Source organism: Vollenhovia emeryi, unplaced genomic scaffold (genome assembly GCF_000949405.1).
Source record: "Vollenhovia emeryi isolate VEMERY1.0 unplaced genomic scaffold, V.emery_V1.0 DF939120.1, whole genome shotgun sequence".
Classification (NCBI taxonomy): domain Eukaryota; kingdom Metazoa; phylum Arthropoda; class Insecta; order Hymenoptera; family Formicidae; genus Vollenhovia; species Vollenhovia emeryi.
The window spans coordinates 3243715-3264978 of record NW_011967246.1 but is presented as its reverse complement, the minus strand read 5'-3'; the positions used below and the strand labels follow the sequence as shown (position 1 = coordinate 3264978).

Here is a 21264-nt window from a genome sequence, read left to right as displayed (position 1 = left end):
GGGATAAGGTCGATAGGAGAGACGATGAGAGAGGTTGGAGAACGATTGCGACTGAAACTGAAGGGCTCGTCTCAAAATCGTGTCACACTTTTTATAAAAAGCCAAGATGCATCTTTCTCTCAAGCGCATTGCTCTCGCAGCATCTCCACGCAGCTCTTTGCAGCGCATAATTTCCATATTTTCTTAAGTGTGGACTTAACACGATTTGTAAGCGAGCTCTTCTTCTCGAGTCATCCTACTAGAACGATGGCATTAAACAGAAAATGATGATGTCTATTCGATGAGGCAAGAATGAATAGCACTAAATGATTTCGTGTAGCGATGCTATCGAATGAGAGAGGATTCGTTCTCACTTTCCTCCGTCATCGTCACCGAGAGCCAGCGCGAGAAACGCGTTAAGCACAATGACATGATGATTATAAGCAAGTATGAGCGTGAATGACAGTGATCGGCGTGGATGCATCTCTTAATGACGCACTCGTACGTCTAATAATTCTCCTCCCTCCCAACAGTCTAATTTTTCTTGCCATTTAAATCGCATTTCCCTTGTGTCAGTGATGGCTTCGCAACGTACTTGAAGCGGTTATCTAAGAAAACTAAAGCGTCAAAGCAAATAACAACTAGATTGAAATCATTTGAAAGAAGAACAAGATAGGTAACCAAAAAGAACGTGTTTTAATCTAAAAGTATTAAACCTTTTCTAAAAGCATATAAATATCTGCGAATAAACATATTTAAGGTTTTTAAGAATCGTTTGTATTAAAATTAGCCTTTCCTTCCAAAAGGTCCCTTTATGATATTATCATTGTTATAAGCTTTTCATTGTCGCAAGTGGACCCGGGGATTAAGTCTGAAAGACAAATTGCAATTTTAAATTTCGTGGGGGAAAAAAACATTTTTATTTTCAAACTTCTCTCTTGGAAATTTTTGCGAAAATGTTTTCTTTCTCGTTTTCCCCACCGTTGAATATTGCTTTTCCGAAAGAATTAATATACTTTTTATTTTTTATTTTTAGCTCTTTACTTTTAGTCTTGCCGTGTTGCTGAATGTACAATTAGAAAATTAGTTGCTATTGTACAATAGGAGCGAGTGGGCATATTGCTACAAGTTCGCACAGAAGCGAATCCAATCTGTGTATTCAACCCATCCCACGTGCCAGAAGCTTGATCGTGCACAGAACCATAGATCTGTTTTTTTTTAGTCGCACTTTCCTATCACGTTTTCCGCATCAAAAGTAAAAGTAATATCGAGTTTATGAAGCAAATCAATTGTCATCGATCCCCCCGTTAAATTTAGTTCTTTTTGAAATTCGACAGCCCAGTCGGAAATTTTCACAATAAAAGCGTGTGTGAAAGTCGAGACAGATCGCTGGAAAGTGTAGGAAGCGCTGCTAAAAAGGGGGACAGATCTTTAAAGAAACAGAGAAAAGATATGTAAGTAAAGAGACAGAGAAGAGAGAAAGAGAAAAAGAGAGAGAGAGAGAGAGAAAGAGAGTGTCGAGAGTCTTGGTGATGATTTTTGTCTTACGATCTCCGTCTCGGCTCGTGTTATTAATCATGCGCGCTCCTAATCATTCGCGCGATAAGCAGCGAGCGGCTGCTGCGGCGGCCGGCCACGGCCAAACTCGTCCTCGGACTCGTCCTTGGACTCTGGGGTGTCTACGACCCCGCGAGGGGCTTTACACGCCCTTAGGCTCGCCTCTGCAAAGGTGCAAAAGAACGTGAGTTCGTGGATCGGTGAGGCGTCGAGGCGCGATATACGCGTTATCGCCTTCTTCTTGATGTTCGGATGGCGTTCTCGTGGTTTTTCTACATCGATAGACATTGACGGTCGAGTCGGCATCGGTCCACGCACGACTCGAGTTAAAAAGCAACGACTTCGCATTCGTTCGTCCCGTTTTATTCACTTTTATGTCTCTTTTATATTTCTTTTAGCGATGAAAGTGAAATTTCGCTTTCGGGGGGGAGTCTTGGGTACTTTTTGCAACGTTCTTTCGATTCCCTGCGCCGTCGACGAGATGAAAATGTAAGGATGCAGGTATGGTATGATATGTAATTTTATCTTGAGTATATCTTATTCCGCGCGGAGAGCCTGATTCCTTCGTTCAAAACGCGAAGCGCAGTCTCCGTGGGGTGAAGGGTGAGGTGAGTGAGGCGACGAGGCGAAGAGAAACGCAAGTTTAAGTTTTTCTTTACGCCGCAAAGTGGAATACACAGTCGGTCACGTGTACATCGAAATGACCCGGAAAACGTTATACACCGGCGGCAGATTTCCCTCGTGTTCAAGTGATAAGAGAAAAGGAAAAAAAAAACCCGCACGTCTTCTTCGCGGACGCGTTCTCCCAAAAGGACTCTCTCTCTCTCGTTCTTTTCGGTCGAGAATTAACGTGCGCGCGACCAGGACCGATAAACGGTTCGCTATCAAATTCTGCCGCTTGCGTAAGATTCTTGCAGGCCACGCGATGCGCACGCTCTTCAGGGTACGGTAGGGGGTTCGTACGTATAGAGATTGATCGTCCTTGGATAGGAGCTGCCGATCAGAACGAAAACTTACATAGTCCTCCTACCTTGGAGGTCTTGGCGTAGGTCGCTGCAGCTCTTCCCGGCTTTCGCCTGGCCGACGGCGGCGTTCGTATGGCGTTGGCGGATGGCGGACGTGGCGGTCACGACGGGTCCCCCCGGGCCAGGACTCGGGGTACGCGACGCGGGTGGCAGCCCCAGGAGGGAGTCGAGTACGTCCTCCAGGGTCGTGGAGCCCGGGCTCGGTTTGTTCCGCAGAAGAGCTGCCGTCGCCATCGCCTCGTCCGTATCGCTCTGGCCCGATCCTGATCATCGGTTTCATGCGGGGGTAAAGAAGAGACAGAGAGGTTTGCGTCATCCTCTTGGCCTCGAAAGTGTACGTGCGCGCGCGCGCGCTCGCGCGTGCTCGCGTGTACGTATGTGCGCGTGTACATGTGTGTATGCATCGAGGTGAGAACAAGATTAAAGCCCTTCCCCCATTTTCCGTTAACTCCGTGATTAATAACAAAGCAATTACTTTCTCGTTGCCCCCTTAATCCGGTCTCCGTTTTACGAAAGGAGGCACCTGCGTGTGCGTGTGTGCGTGTGTCTGTGTAGGTGCGCGTGTACCCGAGCGAAGATGGAGCAATCTTCCAGGGTTCCATTGACCCCTTTGACCCCATTATGAATAAAGCGATTCCTTATCCCCATTGCGCCTTCCGATTAATTTCGTTAAAATTTCTCTTGGCCTCGGAAAAATCGTACGCTCCTCATATTAGGGAGATGACAAACTTTTTTTTTTTATTTATTGCGAGCCTCATCGATAGCACATGCGGCAGACGCGTCGTCGCAGCCGACCGAAGTACACCGCAACTTGCGGCTGCGGGAAAGCAACAATATATCCAGTTATGTGCCAGATCAAGTTTACGTTTCGGGATTGCTAATTAATCGATCGGCCGATCGATCAGCATCCAATGTCATCAGTTGTGCTTTACGCGCGCATAAGTGCGGCTGTCATTATTATACATACAGAGAAACAAAAAAAAACCAATACAGAACTCGATTGCTGACATCGTGAGAGCAACAAAATTCTGCAGCACTTACCGTGACACACGCAGAAAGTGGTGCGCAATGCGACCGAAATGGGTGTATATGCAGAAGACCGTGGGTGGCCGCGCCATTAAATCGGTTCTTTGCAGTAGCAGGATATTTACCAATTGAGATCATTAAGCGAACCGATTTAATTAACAACGAGACGCACAAGGGCGAGAAGAGAAAATAATCATACATACATGTGTGTGTGCATAAATGAACGAGGGAACAAAGATGGTTGACGAAGGGACACAGGGGGTGACGACAATAATTTATTTGTTGCCAGGGGTAATAATTACGCTCTACAGACAAATGATAATCGTTGACGCGTCCGAACAATAAGTGCGGAACTGGTTGATAGAGAGATAGAGAGACCAGAGGCGGGAGCACCGGGCACGCAGAATCGTCGCGAGATCATCGTTTCCGTCGTCTCGCGATTCACGCGATCGAATCGATCTTCATATAATATCACGCGCGCTTGATGTACTATTATATAATATATGTCGATAATTACAGGATAGAGAAATCATTAAGGCACAGCAAGCGACAAAACGAGACGTGCGCGCGTGATTCTGCGAGCTTCGGGGTCGTAATTAAAATAATAACAATGATGATAATAATAATAATACAATTAAAAATAATAATAACGATAATGATAATAATAATATCAACGCGCTCGTAACACATAATAAACGATGTGCGCGCGCCTCACATACATAAGTAAACCTAATTAATACAAGTATGTGCGTGCACCCGTACAGGTTCTACAGGTGTTAACGTAAGGTGGACAGCTTTACAGTAAACATATATGTGAACGCAAACAACTACTGATAATGGTGAGCGAGGAGGGAAGGGGTAGAAAGTGGTTAAATTAATATAAAATTGATATCTCCATACATGATACACGGTACAGGAGCGTCTTTTAATTATTCCTTTATCAGCGAACGGGGAGGGGGAGCGAAGGGTCGTCGACACGTATCGTAAACAAAGTAAGAAAGTGTACTACAAAATTCTTCGCGACGAGCTCTCTCGCGTGAGCGACGATAAGAATGAAAGAGAGAGAGAGACAGACAGACAGACAGATAAAGACAGAGAGAAAAAGTGTGAATGAGAGACGAGAGAACGCGCGTGGAATGGAGAGATTTTACTTTTAGAGTTTTTCGCTGCGCGAAAAGGTCTGCGAAAAGCGCGACTCGAGTGTGCACTTCCGGCTTAGTTTAGCCCCGAAATGTAATCCTCGAGCGAGTCGAGTCTGCCCCGGTAAGCAGGCTGCAATCGGGTGAATCGCCACGTCGCTAAATATTAATGCACGTTCGTTTTATCGTCATCTCGAGTCCCGCCGTTCGATCAAGCCTGACGATATCCACTTGAGAGCCCCGCTCTCGAAAGGAGAATTCTCGGTAGTAAAGGTTTCCTCGATGAACGAGCGAAGTCGCCGCGATTATTCGCGGCTCCAAGGATTTTACTACCGAGAGCCATTCTCAAGGCGTAAGAGAGCTCCCAAGTGGACGTACAGCCTTATCGTCCTGTATAAAGTCGCGGTGATAAACCTCCGAGAGAAAGGAGAGTATATATTGGCTCGAGTCGGCTTTGTGAATTAATTATTAGCTGAGTCCTGGAAGCTCGATTTAAGCCTCGCGCACCTGCGGCTCGCCCGAGTGCGCGGCGAAAGCTGACGAAAACGAGGACGGAACGAAGGGAGATAACGATTATCGATATGTGGGCGTAAGCTCTAATCAGCGTCGTGACGACGATAAAAAGCCCGCGGACCCGAGAGAGAATTATAAGAGTGCCTCCGGGCTTTTGCGCCTACGGCGAAATGAAAGCGCGACGAATAAACGTCACCCTTAAGGGGCATCTTTGATATTTACCACGTAGGGCGACTCGGGGGCGGGCGAAAAGTGGGGTCGCGAGAATCTATAATATTTCGCGACGAATTTACGAGACAATTCTTAAAAATTTGTACCTTGATTGAAGTTGATTGAAGAACCGTTCTCCCTCGATACTTGATATTTGAAAATATTAATCAATATTGATATGTTCGTATTAATCGTATCTGCTCCCTTGAAATTTTCTCCAAAACCGATCACGCTATTTCAAGCGAGCGCCTCGGCTCGATCTCTCCGATTTGCAACGGGACCTCCTCGCGGATCGTCTTCGTCAGTTTCGCGCGCTCAGCGACGGTGTGCCGGAAGTAGCCGGGCGCCGGAAGTTTCGCGCGGAAGTCCGCTAGGCGAGCAGCAACTCACCGCGGTGATGACGCTGTTGCTGCTGCTGGCGGTGCTGGTGACGCTGGTGGTGGTGGTGATGATGATAGTTAGAGGTGGACGTGGGCGACGGGCCGGCCGAGGACGCCTGCAGATGCTGGTGACGCACGTCATCCCGGCTGGGCGTCAGGTCCAGGTAGAGGCCGGATGCGGCCGAGTCCTGGCAGCTGCAGGACTCGGTGCCGGCCGCGTTGCAGCAGTCGCCGGCCTCCTGGTCGGTCGCCAGGCTCATAGGCGTCTCCGGCGAGTCCACGGGCCGCGTGCCGACGAACGAGCTCTCCATCCAGCACAGCCTCACGCTCCCTTCGAGGTGCCGACACAAATGCGAGAGCGATTAGGCCCGGGTCGTAAGTGACCCCTCTTCGCGTCGGCATCGGATAAGACTACTCTAATCGAGCTTTCCGTCTTTCTGCCCCCCCATTTCTTCCCGAGGGGAAGCTACTGCCAATTTTCAAGATGCACACAATTTTCTCAAATCGTGACTCGACACTTTGTAAATTGTATACTTGTAAAAGTTAACGAATTTATATATCCGATCCTGAAAGGGTCGGGGAGAGAGTCGACAAACTGGTTCTTAAAAATATTTTTAATCACAGTATACGTTTATCTCGTATACATTTCGCTTTCCCGCGATTAGGCGTAACAGATGCGTTAATCTGGCTACAAAATTTAATTCTGTAAGGAGTAAACGCCAAACAACTGCCACGTTCTTAAACGCGCAAAGCACCATGGGAGAAGTTATTCGTGCGTACGTGTTATATAATACCGAGGGGATTTATAATCTCTTTCGTTATAAGGCTCGTCTGACGATTAGGCTCCGACGATGCGGGCATCAACTATCTTCATTGATTCTATAATCGTCTTAAGTAGTAGAAGTACTACATATATGGGTATTGGCGAGACGAATAACAAAGGAAACGAAAAATAATAAACTGAGAGAATGCAACAACGTAATCATACGTGATTGTATACGACCCTATTGCATCTAATTACATTTAAAATTTATGTAACATTAAGAATCATATTCGTAAATATCTATTTTGAAAAGTAGCGTTAGTGAAGCACCAATTTTGTTAATAAACAGTAAGTTAGGTTGAAAAATATTGAAGTGAGCAACGCGTTAGTTGCATTTGTTATCGAAAGCAAATGTGTTAGTGTTAGTGCCGTAGGCGTTAAGTTCAAGTGCACAGCAGCATCGGGAAGATATCAAGTCGATCAAAGTTTCAGTGATAAGACAGAGCCTCGCAATTTCAATTTCACTCTAAGCTTTTCCTCGTCTTTTTCAACCTAGCCCCGATATTATATCTCGCTGACGGCTGGTCCGCGAGTTCGCTCGCGCCGAGAAGCTGAAGGGAGGAGGAGAGGAGGGTGTTTGAATTTCAGGGTAATCTATTTCGGTGGCGACGGTCATGAGACACTATCGAAATAGCAGCGACTCGTCTCGACGACACGCTCTCGAGTCGCAGCGCGCAGCGTCGAGATGAGAAGGTCACGATCCGGCAACCGGCGCCGACTACAATCTCGCAACGCCAGAAATCAAACGGCACATTGTCCGACCGGCTGCTACTTTGTAACGTCGTAAATTGACAAGCGTGAATCCTCCCAGTTGCCGGGAGTGCACTTTCTGTACATAAGCGATTTCTGTAATAAACATTCAAGCGCCAAACGCCGTTCACGTTTCTGTCATCTCTTATTTCCAGGACAGGACCCGGTCAGGGCCCCGAGAAGACTAAACTGACGCTCCTCGCGGTAATCTTGAGGCGCACTTCTGACATCAGATCCACGATGGGTTTAACGAAGGACCATCTGATGCTGAGATTGAACGTTTGCATCCTACCAATGGATTTATTTATATCTGAAGCGATACCGGTTGCCAGAGGATGTGAACCGCAATTCGAAACGCGGAAGATGTAGACTGAGTACTTGTAGCTTGAATACTTATACCACGTTAAGGCGCGACACGTGTATGCGCGCCACTTGCAAGAAGCACTCTCGCGAGCCGTTATGACTTGCACTCAGTACCTCAATGGCGAGCGAGAAGAAGAGTCTTCGTTTAGACAGTTTAGAGAAATTTACATTTAATCGACGTCGGCGATCTCGCGGCTTAAATCGTATTATTTTTGGTACCGTGAATATATCTAATAAAATAGATTCGACGATATAGCTTCCAATTAATTAAAAATTCCATAATTTCAATTCTCGTTGGCAATCCATTAATTTCCATTAATTCGAAATATAATGAGATACGTATATGAATCTCAATAGCGTTTTGCCAGAATGCGTAATATCACAATTGGGGTTTAAATGAAGAATTCTAAGGGTGCTCGAGGTCACGGAAGAGATATTTTGGAACGCGTTTCTGAGGAAGGCCAACGCTCGCTCGGACAGTTCGTCCCGCCGGACCCTTAAAATTCTTTAATCCGAGAAATCCGGGTGGGTGGGGTGTTAAAAGTGTTAAAGACCGACCTGTTTTGACCTCATCGATGCGCAGAGCCAGTTGATGCATACAGAGACAAAGAGAGAGACAGAGACAGAGAGAAAAAGAGAGGCAGCTTGCAAAGGAAGATAAAAGAAGACATTAAGAAAATAGGAAAACTCAAAAATTACCTTCGTGACGGAGAGCAAAGGTGATGGTGGTTGTGATGTTGAGAGGATGGTATGTTTTTTTTTGTGGCTGGGGGGATGCTTTAGTGCTCACCTCTGGGGCTGGTAGACCTCGCTCCGCCCCTGTCGTCCCAATCTTCAGGTCGAGGTCGAGGCGAGAGTCGGCCGCCACCACCTCCACCGACCTCCTGGCCGCTCTGCACGTAGTGCACGATGGCCGAGGTCACCTCCTTTATCGAGTTCCGCACCTCCAGCTGCTGATTCGTTGTCTGTTGCTGCTGCTGCTGTTGCTGTTGTTGCGAAACAAGCATGAGGTTGTCCGTTCCGGACAATCGGAGATTTATTTGTGGATTACAATTGGCATTTCGACTCAAATTTATTCCAGCCAGGACATTAGCCACCGTCAGACTTACTTCATTTCGATTTTTAATGTCGCGAGCTTAGAAAAGCAATTTTTCTCGAGACTATTTCTCACAAAATCTTGTAAAGTGTCTGCCAACTGTAATCGTTTATTGTTTCGAATGCCTTGAAGGATTGCAAAAATCTGAATTATAAGTAGCTTGTCGGAATAATCAATATCTTTTAATATAAATTGATAATTATCGCTCTTTGGCACCAAAGTATTCATGAAACAAATAATTATACTTTATATAGTCCGTTATAACAGAGATGCAAATTTTGATACGTTAAAAAAAATTATTAAAATCAAAGCAATCAACATTATTATTGTCAGGGAAAAAGCTTTAGAATATGATCGAACCTCGAAAATGTATCGATGCGTGAAGTGTTCGTCGGGGAAGAAACCACGAAAGACACGACATGACAGGAGCTTTCCGGCCAGAATTTCTAATTTTAGAAAGCGGCGTCGCGCTTGCGTACTGTTCGCGGAAATTAAAAATAAATTGCACAAAGAGCAAGATGCAAATCTCGTCGAGGGGTCAGAGAGTGAAACGAGAACGAGTCGCAGGAGTGTCGCGCCGTTAGTTCACGTTTCGTGAATCCATGAATAAATACGAATATACAACGAGTGCGTGGACGCGCGAGTAATTTAAAATGTAACGCACAGAATTACACGGCCGCGCGTATCGATTCGCGAACGCGCTGGAATTCTAAGACCTACTGACGCGAACGGGATGACGTCAATAATTTCCACGGGGCATCCGCTGGCATTTGCTGGCTGGCGCACTCGCGGCGAAACAGACGAGGGAAAATTGCGTTAAATGGTGGATGGGCGATTTTAATCTGCCCTGAGATTAAATCCCACGGTGGAAGATTGTGAAAATCTGATGAGATCGAGACGACGAAGAAAGTCGAGCGCGCGAAGAAGGGGTCGTTTCCCTTCCCCGTCGCGCACTTACCTTGTTCGCGGCCTGCAGCTGGGGAAGAATGCCCTGAGCAAGACGTTCCGCCGGTGTCCGCGGGTTGGTCAGTCGCTCCTGAGAACGCCAGCCCAGGTAGGGCTGCCGGTGATTGAAGGACGACCTGGCCGAACTCGCGGGCGAACTGCCGGCGCTGTTCAGCAGACTGGTGCTCCATCTCGAGAATACGGGGGGCGTGGGACTGGGACTCAGAAGGACACCTACGACACAACGAAACGTCCATTGCACATAGTTCAATTATCCAAATTATCCAAACCGTTTGCTGTGCTTTAAAAATTTATAGTTGTGGCGAAATATCTTTAGCAAACTATGATTAGCTGATATGAGACAGCGGGCTTTCTACTAAATTAATAGGCATCGTCTGTTGGTTCCACCATAAATTTATTGCCCTTAGAGTGATATCTATTTAGTGGAAGATTCATTGTTAGATTGCGTAATCGCCGCGAAAGAAGAATGTGATTGAATTTGAATGTTGGAAACCTGCTATCTCATAATAGGGGACTGTGTCTGTATTCGTGATTCAAGGATTGCACATTGGAGATCAGCTACTCCGCCTTTATTTAACCCACTGAAAGTTCTTAACGTTTAACTTGCTCTTATGGAGTTGATTGTCTCTCGTTGCCGGTTAAAAAGTAACCTCTGTATCCCACCTGTGGTCGGCTGTCGATTGGAAGACGACGAAAGGGACGACAGGGAGGTGGTCTTGGAGCCGAGGGCGCGCCATCCTCCATGCTGCGACGCGTCCGAGTGCCTCTTCAGCCGGAAGCCGTCGCGGGCAGCGGGTGAATTCTTGTACCAGTCGGGTACATTGAGCCGCTGCAACGATCGCTGCACCCTAAGCTCGTGCTCGCTCGGCACGCGCTCGCCCACTTTCTGCAGCTCATTCTCCGGTGGCTGCAACGACAAATTCGTATTCGTATATGCTTCACTGCTCCCACCGCGTTCGTTAGTCATGATTATAAGAACTGTCGCGATAAATTCGCAGAAGCGGGGGCGTTGTTTCAATAGCGGTACAACTTTGTTGAAAATCAAGTTGACCAGACCTTCAGGTTCGCGCAAGAGAGTATACTTTTTATCTCGACGCTGGCACGTGCACCTTCAACTTTCTTCCACGAGTTCCCGCGTACCTCTCAACTCCTGAATTTTCTTTATTTAACTTAAAGAATCGATGGTCTCGAAATTAATGAAAATGGAGCTACGGTCGGTTAAAATAACACCTTCAAATATCTTTCCTGCTTACGCAAGTTCGGGGGATCGGGGTGTCCATACTAATTAGAGGATTGCCGATAAAATTTCAGAACAATGGAACGATAGAATTTGAATGGCGGAAGTGAAATTGATAATTAGGGACAGGCACTTTATGCTTTAAGCATAATAGCATAATGTTTCAAAAATTGTTCTTAAGCTCTAATCTTGATAGTTATGCACAGTACACACTTGACATTGACAGATTTCAATCGCCTAATAACGCGTAATAAGAACCTCCGCGCAGCATAATGCAATTCTCGCATAATTATCGCGTAATTGCCACGAAAAGTCGGTTTTTGCATTTAAAAAACTTGGGTTTGGGGAAACGGACGTATATTTTTCCAAATCATACACTTTTCCCGTTTTGTCATTCCAATGACTTGAAAGCTTGCGGAAGCTTCTCGATTGGAGAATCTCGCCAAAGAACAGGCGCGAATTCCCCGGTGGCGTTTGTGGCACGCAGAGAATACGTGTGGTTGCCGTGCGAGAAGCATCGTGCGGGACCATCAATCCTGCCGCGCGAAAGTCTCAGGGACAAACCTGCGCGAAGGTCGGCGCGACCAGGTCCTCGTCGCAGCTTCTCGCCGCGCTCTCGATCAAAATTCGACACGCCGCGCTATTAACGAACTCACGAGCCGCCGTCATCGTGGCGCGGCCGCTCCACGATCTACGATGCGAGCAGATGCGAGTCCCTTGAGACGCGCCGGGAGCGATCATTGGTCTGGGTGCGACACTCGATTTCATTCACGGACTTCTATTTCCAGAGCATTTCCAAACGACTGAAGCTACACTGCTAAAATTGTACACGTACGGAACGCAATTCTCGTTGCTTCTCCACGCCGGGTTATTGATCGGATATGACAAAACAATTCTACCGCAAAGCACGCTGTCACATTTTCAGAGAAAGAAAGTTAACGCTGGTGACTCGCAAGTCTTGACAGATATCGGTTCCCGTTTGGAGGTTTGTCACTGTTAGCTGCTCCTTCATATTTTTCATTGTCTCGACTTCAATGCTAATCGCACGACGGCCACATAACGGATGCACGTGACGAACGCGCGCGTGATTTTCATGCACGGGGACTAACGGGATTAAATCAGAAAGCGAATGGCTTCCACGTCTCCTGTCTCCTCCTCGTCATCGAGCGAGGGAGCGGTTCCGCCAGTGCACGCACGTGTGCGTATCGGCCCAAGGAAAATATTTCTCGAGACATTTTAGAACGTTCAAGTTTTATCCGCGCGTAGGGCAGAAGCGCGCTTCGCATAAATATTTCTTCAACCGAAACTCCATCCCTGGCGCTGCCCGGAGAGGCGAAACTACGAGGGTGGGTTGAAAAGTTTTGAGCCTCGACATGAGGACGGCATTACTTGTCGTCGCCACCTCAGTACTGCGACTGTACATGCTTCGAAGGATTATACCTCTGAAAATTTCAGCCATTTTGAATTCTCAGTTGTTGTACGACAGTCGTTTACGTCAGTGGACGTTAGTATTTTCATAAACATGGAAAAATCGAATATCGGGCCAAAATTCACGAATTACAGCTCGTACCGATTGCCCAACCCCCGTATTCACCAGATTTAGTCCCCCCCAGTGACCTTTTTCTGTCTCCTAAACTCAAAGCTTGGTTCGGGGGACAGAAATTTTCATCGAACGAGGAGGTCGTAGCATCCGTAGATGCCTATTTTGCGGAGCAAGACGCCAACTATTATTGGAGCATCGCTGGAACAAGTGTATCGACTGAAAAGGAGACTATGTCGAAAAATAAAAGTGAGTTTGACCGAAAATAATTGTTTCTACGTTAGGCTGAAAACTTTTCAACCCACCCTCGTAGAAGCAGTGGTATACCTCGGCGTTGGTGTACGTCGAGGTCGTCTCGCGAAGAAATTAGAGCTCGCGGAAATGATTGAGTGCCGCTACGGTCGGAGGCGCATTTCTGTTCAAATTGCACGGCAATTAATAAAATAGGTTATTAAATAATCCAACGCGGAGGACGGCGAAACCGATCCAGAGAGAAGTTTTACGTGATTAATGTGCGTGCGTCTCTTCCTCAAATTTCATCTCCCGACAAACTAATCTTCATCGGGACGGCGAAATAATCGGATATTAATGATATCCAGTTATTTTCGGACGGCGAGAAAATCGAGAGCGCGACTCTTGCTCGGTTTCCCAATCCCGTGACAGACGCAAAACGGACGGCGGTGATGCAGGATTCGGAGTATGGGGCCAAGGCTGGGCTGTGTGAGCCGGGATAGGTGCGATCCGCGTGCGGAAATGTGAGGGGCGTTTACGTAATGCGGACGGGAAGAGCAAGAGGCGTTCGTTTCACAGAATCGATTTCGCGAGTCGCTAAACTTCTCGCAACACCATATAAGCCAAAGTCGCCGCGAATGTCCGAATGAAACTCGCGATTCGCGCGAGATATATTCGACGGCGGGACCTTCTGGCTTCTTCTCGACACATCGGGACTTTTGCAAACCTTGCCGAAATCTGTAACCACGAATATCTCTCGCATCTAGCACCTCTAATAAAATTACAACTCTCGCGACCAAATTTCAAAACGATGCCAAGTTAATTTTCCAGATTGTGAGGCGAAACCAGAAGATTTTCATCTCTGAACGCTGTTTCTTGGACTCGAGGATCGAATGATCCGGTGGGTTTAAAGCGATATAATAGAGGCGATAATAATCTACCATCACCTGAAATTGTTGGTTGAATCATGTAACTAAAGACCGGCGTAAAGACCGGCGCGATTAGATCGACGAGTCTAGAAATCGAGCTGGATCAATGTAACAAAAAGCGATAGAAAAAGAGCTTGGTGGTGGTGGAATCGAAATGACATCAAGATTCTGTATCTCGATTAAAAGAAACGCCGAGGTTCGATATCGCGTTACGAGAACGTACGCGTTGCGTAACGGACGTCTCGGGTGTCCCGACACGGAGATGCAGTAACGTTAATTTCAATTACAGGCCGTCGTCTTTTCCGTCACCGCGTCATCGCGTTGTCCCCGTCAATTGACGCGAATTAGGGGAAAGCCACGTCAAAGACGGCGCAGCGCGCATCTGCCATTAAGGCGGCCAAAGACCTCGCGCCTCTCTCGCTGCGAGCGCATATGCATCGCGCCGATGCATCCTGTTCCCGCAGCGTCCGCGAGTGCAACCGGCATCGCCTACGATGCTCCGGTACCATCGAAGAGTACACGGTGAGAATTTTCCCTCAAAATTTATCCTGAAAATCACGTGATCGTGGGGACAACGCGACATTTCCAAGAATTTTATACGAGAGCGTTTGGAAATTTTACCACACATTTTACTGGAAATTATTTGTTGGTACACGTTTCACCAGTAAAGTGTACGGTAAGATTTTCAAAACCCCTCATAAAGTTCTTCAAAATGCCACGTTGTCTCGCGATTACATGACTTTCAGGGTGAACTTGAAGAGAAAATTCTCTCCCATCGCTTTTCACAGATTCTTTCGAACACAATTTTAATCCACACGCGTAACAAGTGGTCCTAGGCTGGTTCTACAATAGACGCGGCAAGCCGCAAGAAATCGGCCGATGACGGTCGATTATTTTTCTCATATTTGGCTGGGGTTGATCGATTTCTCGCGACTTGCTGCGTCTATTGTAGAACCAGCATGGTATAGTAAAACGTTCATTAAATGAACATTAAGAAAACTCTTGTGTTCCGATACTGATGATATTTTCATTCAAATTTCAGAACCATTTGAGAATAAAAATGGAATTGTCGTGGACCAACGATTTTTCCGGTTTTACGCGAGTTTCGAAAACTATCGCTCCACGTTTATGTACCTTGGTCATTTAGCCATTCGCGATGCTTGCATGTTGACTGTCGCGTTAACTATACGTTGAAATTACTGTACATACGCGCATAAATTATGACGCGATATAATCTTGTGGATATAATCCTAATAGTTGTGTAGCCCCGGCTCTATAGTCGTAAGGAAAGTGGGGAAACCCGCGCCGAGAGGCTCGCCGCCTTTTATCACCATTCATTGTTAACCGCCATCGATTGCAATTGTTTTCGAAGGCTAGCCTTAATAATGCACCCACACCAATACGGCGGAAGTTGCAGAACTTTTCCTCGGCCGGTCGAAACTTCGGAATCGCGAACGGCGGAATCGCTCCCTTGTGTCTAAATAATTCCTACCGCCTTATCATAGAAATGTTGGTCGAAAGTGTATTACGATAGCGAACTATGTCGAGAAAATGAATAACTGGCATGGTCAAATGGTTGATAACAGTGGAGCTATCAGTAATTCATGTACACAAGTGATGTTACTCGTGCTTTCTAAGTTAACGATACGAAGTCAATATTAGATTAATCAAATAACGTTTTGTTTTAAGAGACAAGAGAGTAAGAAGCCCATTTTCCCCTCTTTTTACTTTTCACAGTCATTGAATTGTTTCCCACATCCTTTATTTTTACCTCACATTATTTAACTTCGATTGAGAAGCTACGTTACAGTTGAATTGTGATGAACGTACCTTATTTCTTCAATTAATATTCGTTGAAGCCGCTAATGCCTTTTCGCTAAAATATCGCCTATGCGAGGCCCGCGCATTGCGGTTCGCACATGCGGCACGCATATGCCTGCAACGTATAAATACACCGACACGAGTGCTCATAAATGCGTGCGAACGGACCCCTCGTGCAAAGTCGCACTTCGCGGCGAACGAAAAGCCGTCGTTTTATTATGCGAAAGGAATAACCGAGAATCCACGAGCCACGTGCAACCTTTGTTTTGCAACTTTCTAGCCGAAGGTTCCCGCGTTCATTGACGCGGATCTCGTTCGACGTGACCTTTGTACCGCGCGATTAATCAGCGAACGTTAAACCTTCGTTTATGTTACCGAGCCCGTAGTCGATATATAAAAGCGAGGGTAATTATTAATCCCGTTTTCTGGTCGATAGATCTCCGATTCATGAAACATTCATTTCCACAGTGAACGAACTGCTCGCGGAGGCTAACGTAAAGCTGCGGTAAGGCCTGCGATTCCCTTACGTGGCTTTAAGACGCCTTATGTCACCCGACTATCGGCCCCTCGATGTTTACGACACTGCACGTGGCACAGCACAGCCCGTATCGTAGATACACGTGGGCACGAAGAGCGCCCACACGTCGCGGATTCCCGCTCGGCCTTCGACTCTCTCGCCCGCCGCGGGTATTAACGTTTCACGCAACTGCCTCTTTCTTTCACCGCCCAGCACCTAAGCGATCTAACGCGATCGACGCCGCGACTTTGCGGAATCGGCGATCGCCCGGAGGGATAACGCCGAAAAACTTGGCGAGCAATTAAGCTACTCACCTGTAATCGTTACTGCGTACGGGAATCACGAGAGGATTATTTCTTACAAAGGAATATATATAATTATTATCTCCGATTTTTACGCAGGCTATTTCCTTGCGATGAATAAATTTTCATCGACCTTACCCGGCAAGTGTTTAATATATTCAAATCGTACAGCGCAACGTTTCGACCGTGGGTTTTGGTCCTTTCCAAGCAGTAACTAAAATATTTCCGCGCAATTAATAGAAAGTATTCATTTAGAAGAGTGTCTGCTCAATTTACACCCAATTTTCCACCGCGATCGCGTATAGGCTTTTGAAACTCGATATTGAAACAATCCACTTTCAAGCTGTCACGAGGATTAAAGCCACCCCTCCGGAGGTGGAGCTGCTTCCCCTATTATACGCCAAGATCTTTCAACCGAAATAGGGTGCTAAAGTAGGTCAAATACAAGGGCGACGCAAGGGTAGCTAACAAAGGGTCAACTTCTAGACAGTCCTCGATGACACAATACCGCTCTCTATATTCCGCTCGAAAGATTGCGGAGAATTAAAACCAGAAGATGATAAATTATTTTTCAGCCTGCGCAAAAAAATGCGGACGCGTGATCGTTTTTATCAAAAGGAATTCCTTACGAAGCATCGCAAGCTTCCCAATACACTCTGATCACACCGACAGATTCTGTGGGCACACAGGTCTTCGATTGTACCATAGGTTTCTCCACTCGAATATATTTCGGACACTCTTCTCCTCGTTTGTCCAAAGTTGTGTTCTAAACCACAGCCGGTAATGATTATGCATTGCACAATGCCATCGATATGCGTCCGGGGAATGTCGACTCCTTTCTCGATCTCGACATGCCAACCGCAGTTGAAGCGTGTGGGATACGGGCGCATATGCAGGTGCAGTGAGAGACTACGAATCGATTTGCGAGAGCCTACACGCGGCACAATTTCGTGTGTCCCGGCGAGACCAGACGGGACGAAATGGGACGAGACGAACGGGTGCTGGCACGGCTCGCGACGTGAAAATGAGCCCGGAAATGCTGGCCCGAGTCGTAACAAGCTGTCGAGAACCCACCGACACGAGCAGAAGCGCAAGAGATTCCCCGACAGCTGGTCCGAGAGCTCGGCGCCAAGAAATATTCGAGATCCAATCTGCCGAATTGTCAAGTTTTTTTTTTTACGCCAATCGGAGAAATTAAGCCGCTGCACACCGCCGTATCTCTCGTCCCCTTCATCTCTCTTAGGGCCAGTTTCACAAACGTCGGTTAACCGCCAACCGAAGGTTAACTGATTCTCTGTCTCTTCTTAAATAATAAGATGGAAAAGGACAGGGAGTCCACTGAACCCTAATTAACAGCTAACCGATGTTTGTGAAACTGGCCCTTAAGGGAACGCCGGAGTGATTCTGCACTTTTGGTACCTTTCGCTCCTAGAACTGTCGATTCGTGAAAACATTTGTGCAACATACAAATCATGAGGCTTTTGTGTACGAACCGACAGTGTCCCACTATTCAGATTAAGTGAAAGAACAGCATGGTATCATTGAAATTAAGTTTAGAAGCCTAACAAAAAATCTATTCACTCGAATAAGTTTTAGGTTAGGTAACCTATAACTTATTCGAGTGAATAGATTTTTTGTCAGGCTTCTAAACTTAATTTCAATGATACCATGCTGTTCTCTGATCTAGTCCGAATAGTGGAACACTGCCGGTTCGTACACAAAAGCCACGTAATTTGTATATTACACAAATGTTTTCACGAATTGACAGTTCTAGGAGCAAAAGGTGCCAGAATCACCCCAGCATCCCCTTAACGGCGATGCTAGATGCATCAGCTTCACGTACTGTTGACTCCTGACGGTTCCAACAGGCGAGGCGTGACCATCGATCGCGGCGGCATATTCATTGGATGCAAACAGACGATTCCGCGTGATTCATTGACTTTACTGTGACCCCCTTAAACCCATCCTTATTCTAAAACAATAGGCTCTATTACGTCTCGCGCGGTAAAAGGGGATTTCGGGGACGGATTCTAATCGGGCGCGTCGCAAAGCCGCGGTAAAATCTCCCGAATGGAGTAACGTATGTAAGTTTTCAGCCGCCGGAATCGCTCGAGTTTACGCGGCTTTCCCGGTTTCGTGGCCGAACGTTTAACGATGGAATTTAATGGCGTTATGACGTGCAAATTGCGCGGAATTCGCGAACAATTCCGCTAACAGGGACATCCGCGCAAACGCACGGCATTCATTACGTCGCGGAACAACGCGTCGTGGCTTTCGAAATTATTACGGAACAATCAAGTTATCAAACACGGATGAGGGGTAATTCGTTTAAACAGTTCGACAGTTTTTCGGGGGAGGGGGGGGAGAGGAGAGAGATCTCCGCTTTGTACGGCGCGTAATTAAATTTGATTTTATTCGCCTGTCAACGAACAACGGGGGCTCTTCTTTTTTGCACGACGGCAAAGTTCGACAATCGGACAATGAATGTTAATCGAGAATTTACAAATTTACATTACCGCCACAGGTGCTTAACGGATGCAAATGTCACGGCCACTGTCGGCAAGTGAAAAAAGAGCCAGCTAAGCGAATGGCTCTTGACTCCTATTTCGACGCAGCTGCTCGAAGTAGCGATGAAGACTTATTCGCGTGATGCAAATATCCACGACTTATCGCCATCCGCGGAATCGCGCGTTTATGATAAATGCGAGGCAATTAGTTTTTTTTAACACCGCGATATCTGCGCAGTATCGCGCACAAGAAACTTGAACCGCGTGTGATCATTTCAAAATTACCTCCGCTCCTTTTATCTATTAACATTTGTGCATATTTTTAACACTGTGAATAATTCGTTAGAACAGTCGGTCAGAAAATGCTCCAAAAATTTCGAAATTCGCGCAGAAACAAACGATTCCTGAACCGCCGAAAAAAGAAGAAAGACCCTTTGGAAACCGTTTCCGATAAATTGACGTCGTATCGAGAGAATTTGTATAAAAGAAATCAACCTTCTCTTTCAGCTTCTTAACAAAGACTCGGTTAAATGGTCTCGCGAGATAACAGCTGGATGGAAGGGACTTCGTCCGCGGGCTGCGGGGTCAACGTGGCACAGATTCGCGTGCTGAGCGTCGTGGTGTTGGGGATCCGCCAGGCGGAGTGCACGAAGCGGAATGAGAGAGATCGGTTTATGCGCTCGTATGTGGAAGCGCGCGTATCGCGAGACGACGAAGCGTAACGCACGTATACAAAGGAGCGCGTGCACACACACACGCACGCGGCGGGACGAGCCGCTGCCGTTGGTGTTGGTCGATCAATACGCTATGCTGGTGGAAGCGAGATGAGAGGAGGAAGCTGAAGGGCACGGGAGGATGGGAAAGAGGGAGGAGGCATTGTTCAAGTCGTGGACACACTGGACCGATATTTGCACAATGCGCAGTCCGGAAAGTCGCGTGGCCGTGTTCGGGATTTCCTCGCTGATCCATCTTGCCCTCCAAATCGTCATAGAAATTAGCAGCACCCACGTTACATCCGGCGCAAGGCTTCCATACGAGAGGAAAAAGTGATCCTCTCTACACTATACAGGGTGCTCCAGGAGGAAAGGTCAATATTCTGGGAGGGGACAGTGTCGGTCATTTTAAGCAAAAATGTTCATACGAAAATACAAGTCCCATTCCCCACTGTTTCCGAGATAGATATACACTTCACCCTTCATCCAACCACATCCAATATCAAGAACGTCCGCGGGAATTTACTCTTGTACGTCTGTTGACTGTTGCGCCGATAACATTGTAGAAACGTTCAAAATGCCACGCTTATTCACAAATGTCGAACGAGCAACACGCCATGTTCACGCAAGAGTTGAAAAATGCATTGTTAACGGTGCGATTTTTGAAAATTTATTACGACCTATAAAAAATGTATCACTTGAACAAGAAATATTAGAAGTAGTACGCATTTCTTTCTTGTCAGTAATTTTGCAACTGTACATTCAAACGGCTCTATCTCGGAAACAGTGGGGAATGAGGCATGTATTCGTATGAACATTTTTGCTTAAAAGGACCGATACTATCACCTCCCAGAACATTGACCTTTCCTCCTGGGACACCCTGTATATCTTTTTCGTACGAATGTATTTCGGAGACAGCCGAGAACGGCTGCGGCCGCGACGTGATAAAACTGATATAAAAATCAATTTCAACTCTCGTGCTGCAAGTCTGTCGGTCTTGTATGCGTAGCGGATCCCCGAGAGAATTTTTCCAGAATCGTCGCGAGCGAAGATTTAAAAACAATCCTTCCTGGGGAAGACTATTATCTAGCGGGGCGTAAAAGTAATTTGACGGAATTACGGCATTTCGGCCTCTCTTGTGTCAGATCTTCATTGCTATTTTCCAGCAATAGGGACCGCAACGATGCACTAACACGGTATTTTTATCCGAACAGCTATCGATTATCCCGCAACAATACGCGAGGGTTCCTCCAGTGGTCAATATCGCGTATCGCGTGGCCTGAACCTCTACGTTTCTGGAAATGTTATTTCCGCGCGTTTGACTCGTCAAATTAGCGACTCCGGCCGGCCATCCTACACCGTCGACGGTCTTCAAAGATATTGGCGAGCGGCGATCAAAGCGCTTCCGCATCACTTCTTCTTCCTCAGGACGATCCTCTTTGAGGCGACACGTTGTCGAGCCTCCCAGACTCCGGAAGAATGCGCATAAAGGTTATCGACCTGTCGCGAGATTTCACCCTCCTCCGTTTCCCCCATTGCTCTTCCTCTCTTCCTCCAAATTCCTTCTTCCGAAGACGCTTCTCTTCGTTCTTCCCCATTGCGTAATAAGTAAAACTGAGAGAGGAGACGCCACGGCGCGC

General features: G+C 46.8%; 1 protein-coding gene across 1 annotated transcript in view; it reads right to left on the bottom strand.

Moving 5' to 3' along the window:
* LOC105570622 overlaps nucleotides 1-21264 on the bottom strand; it is a 49394-nt gene that overhangs the window by 2835 nt on the left and 25295 nt on the right. The window contains exons 7-11 of the mRNA XM_012027966.1: nucleotides 10491-10734; nucleotides 9820-10040; nucleotides 8556-8751; nucleotides 5840-6160; nucleotides 2567-2824 (exon numbers count right to left, since the gene is read on the bottom strand). Coding sequence (XP_011883356.1) covers nucleotides 2567-2824; nucleotides 5840-6160; nucleotides 8556-8751; nucleotides 9820-10040; nucleotides 10491-10734 — 1240 coding nt within the window. The remainder of the gene's footprint in view (nucleotides 1-2566; nucleotides 2825-5839; nucleotides 6161-8555; nucleotides 8752-9819; nucleotides 10041-10490; nucleotides 10735-21264) is intronic.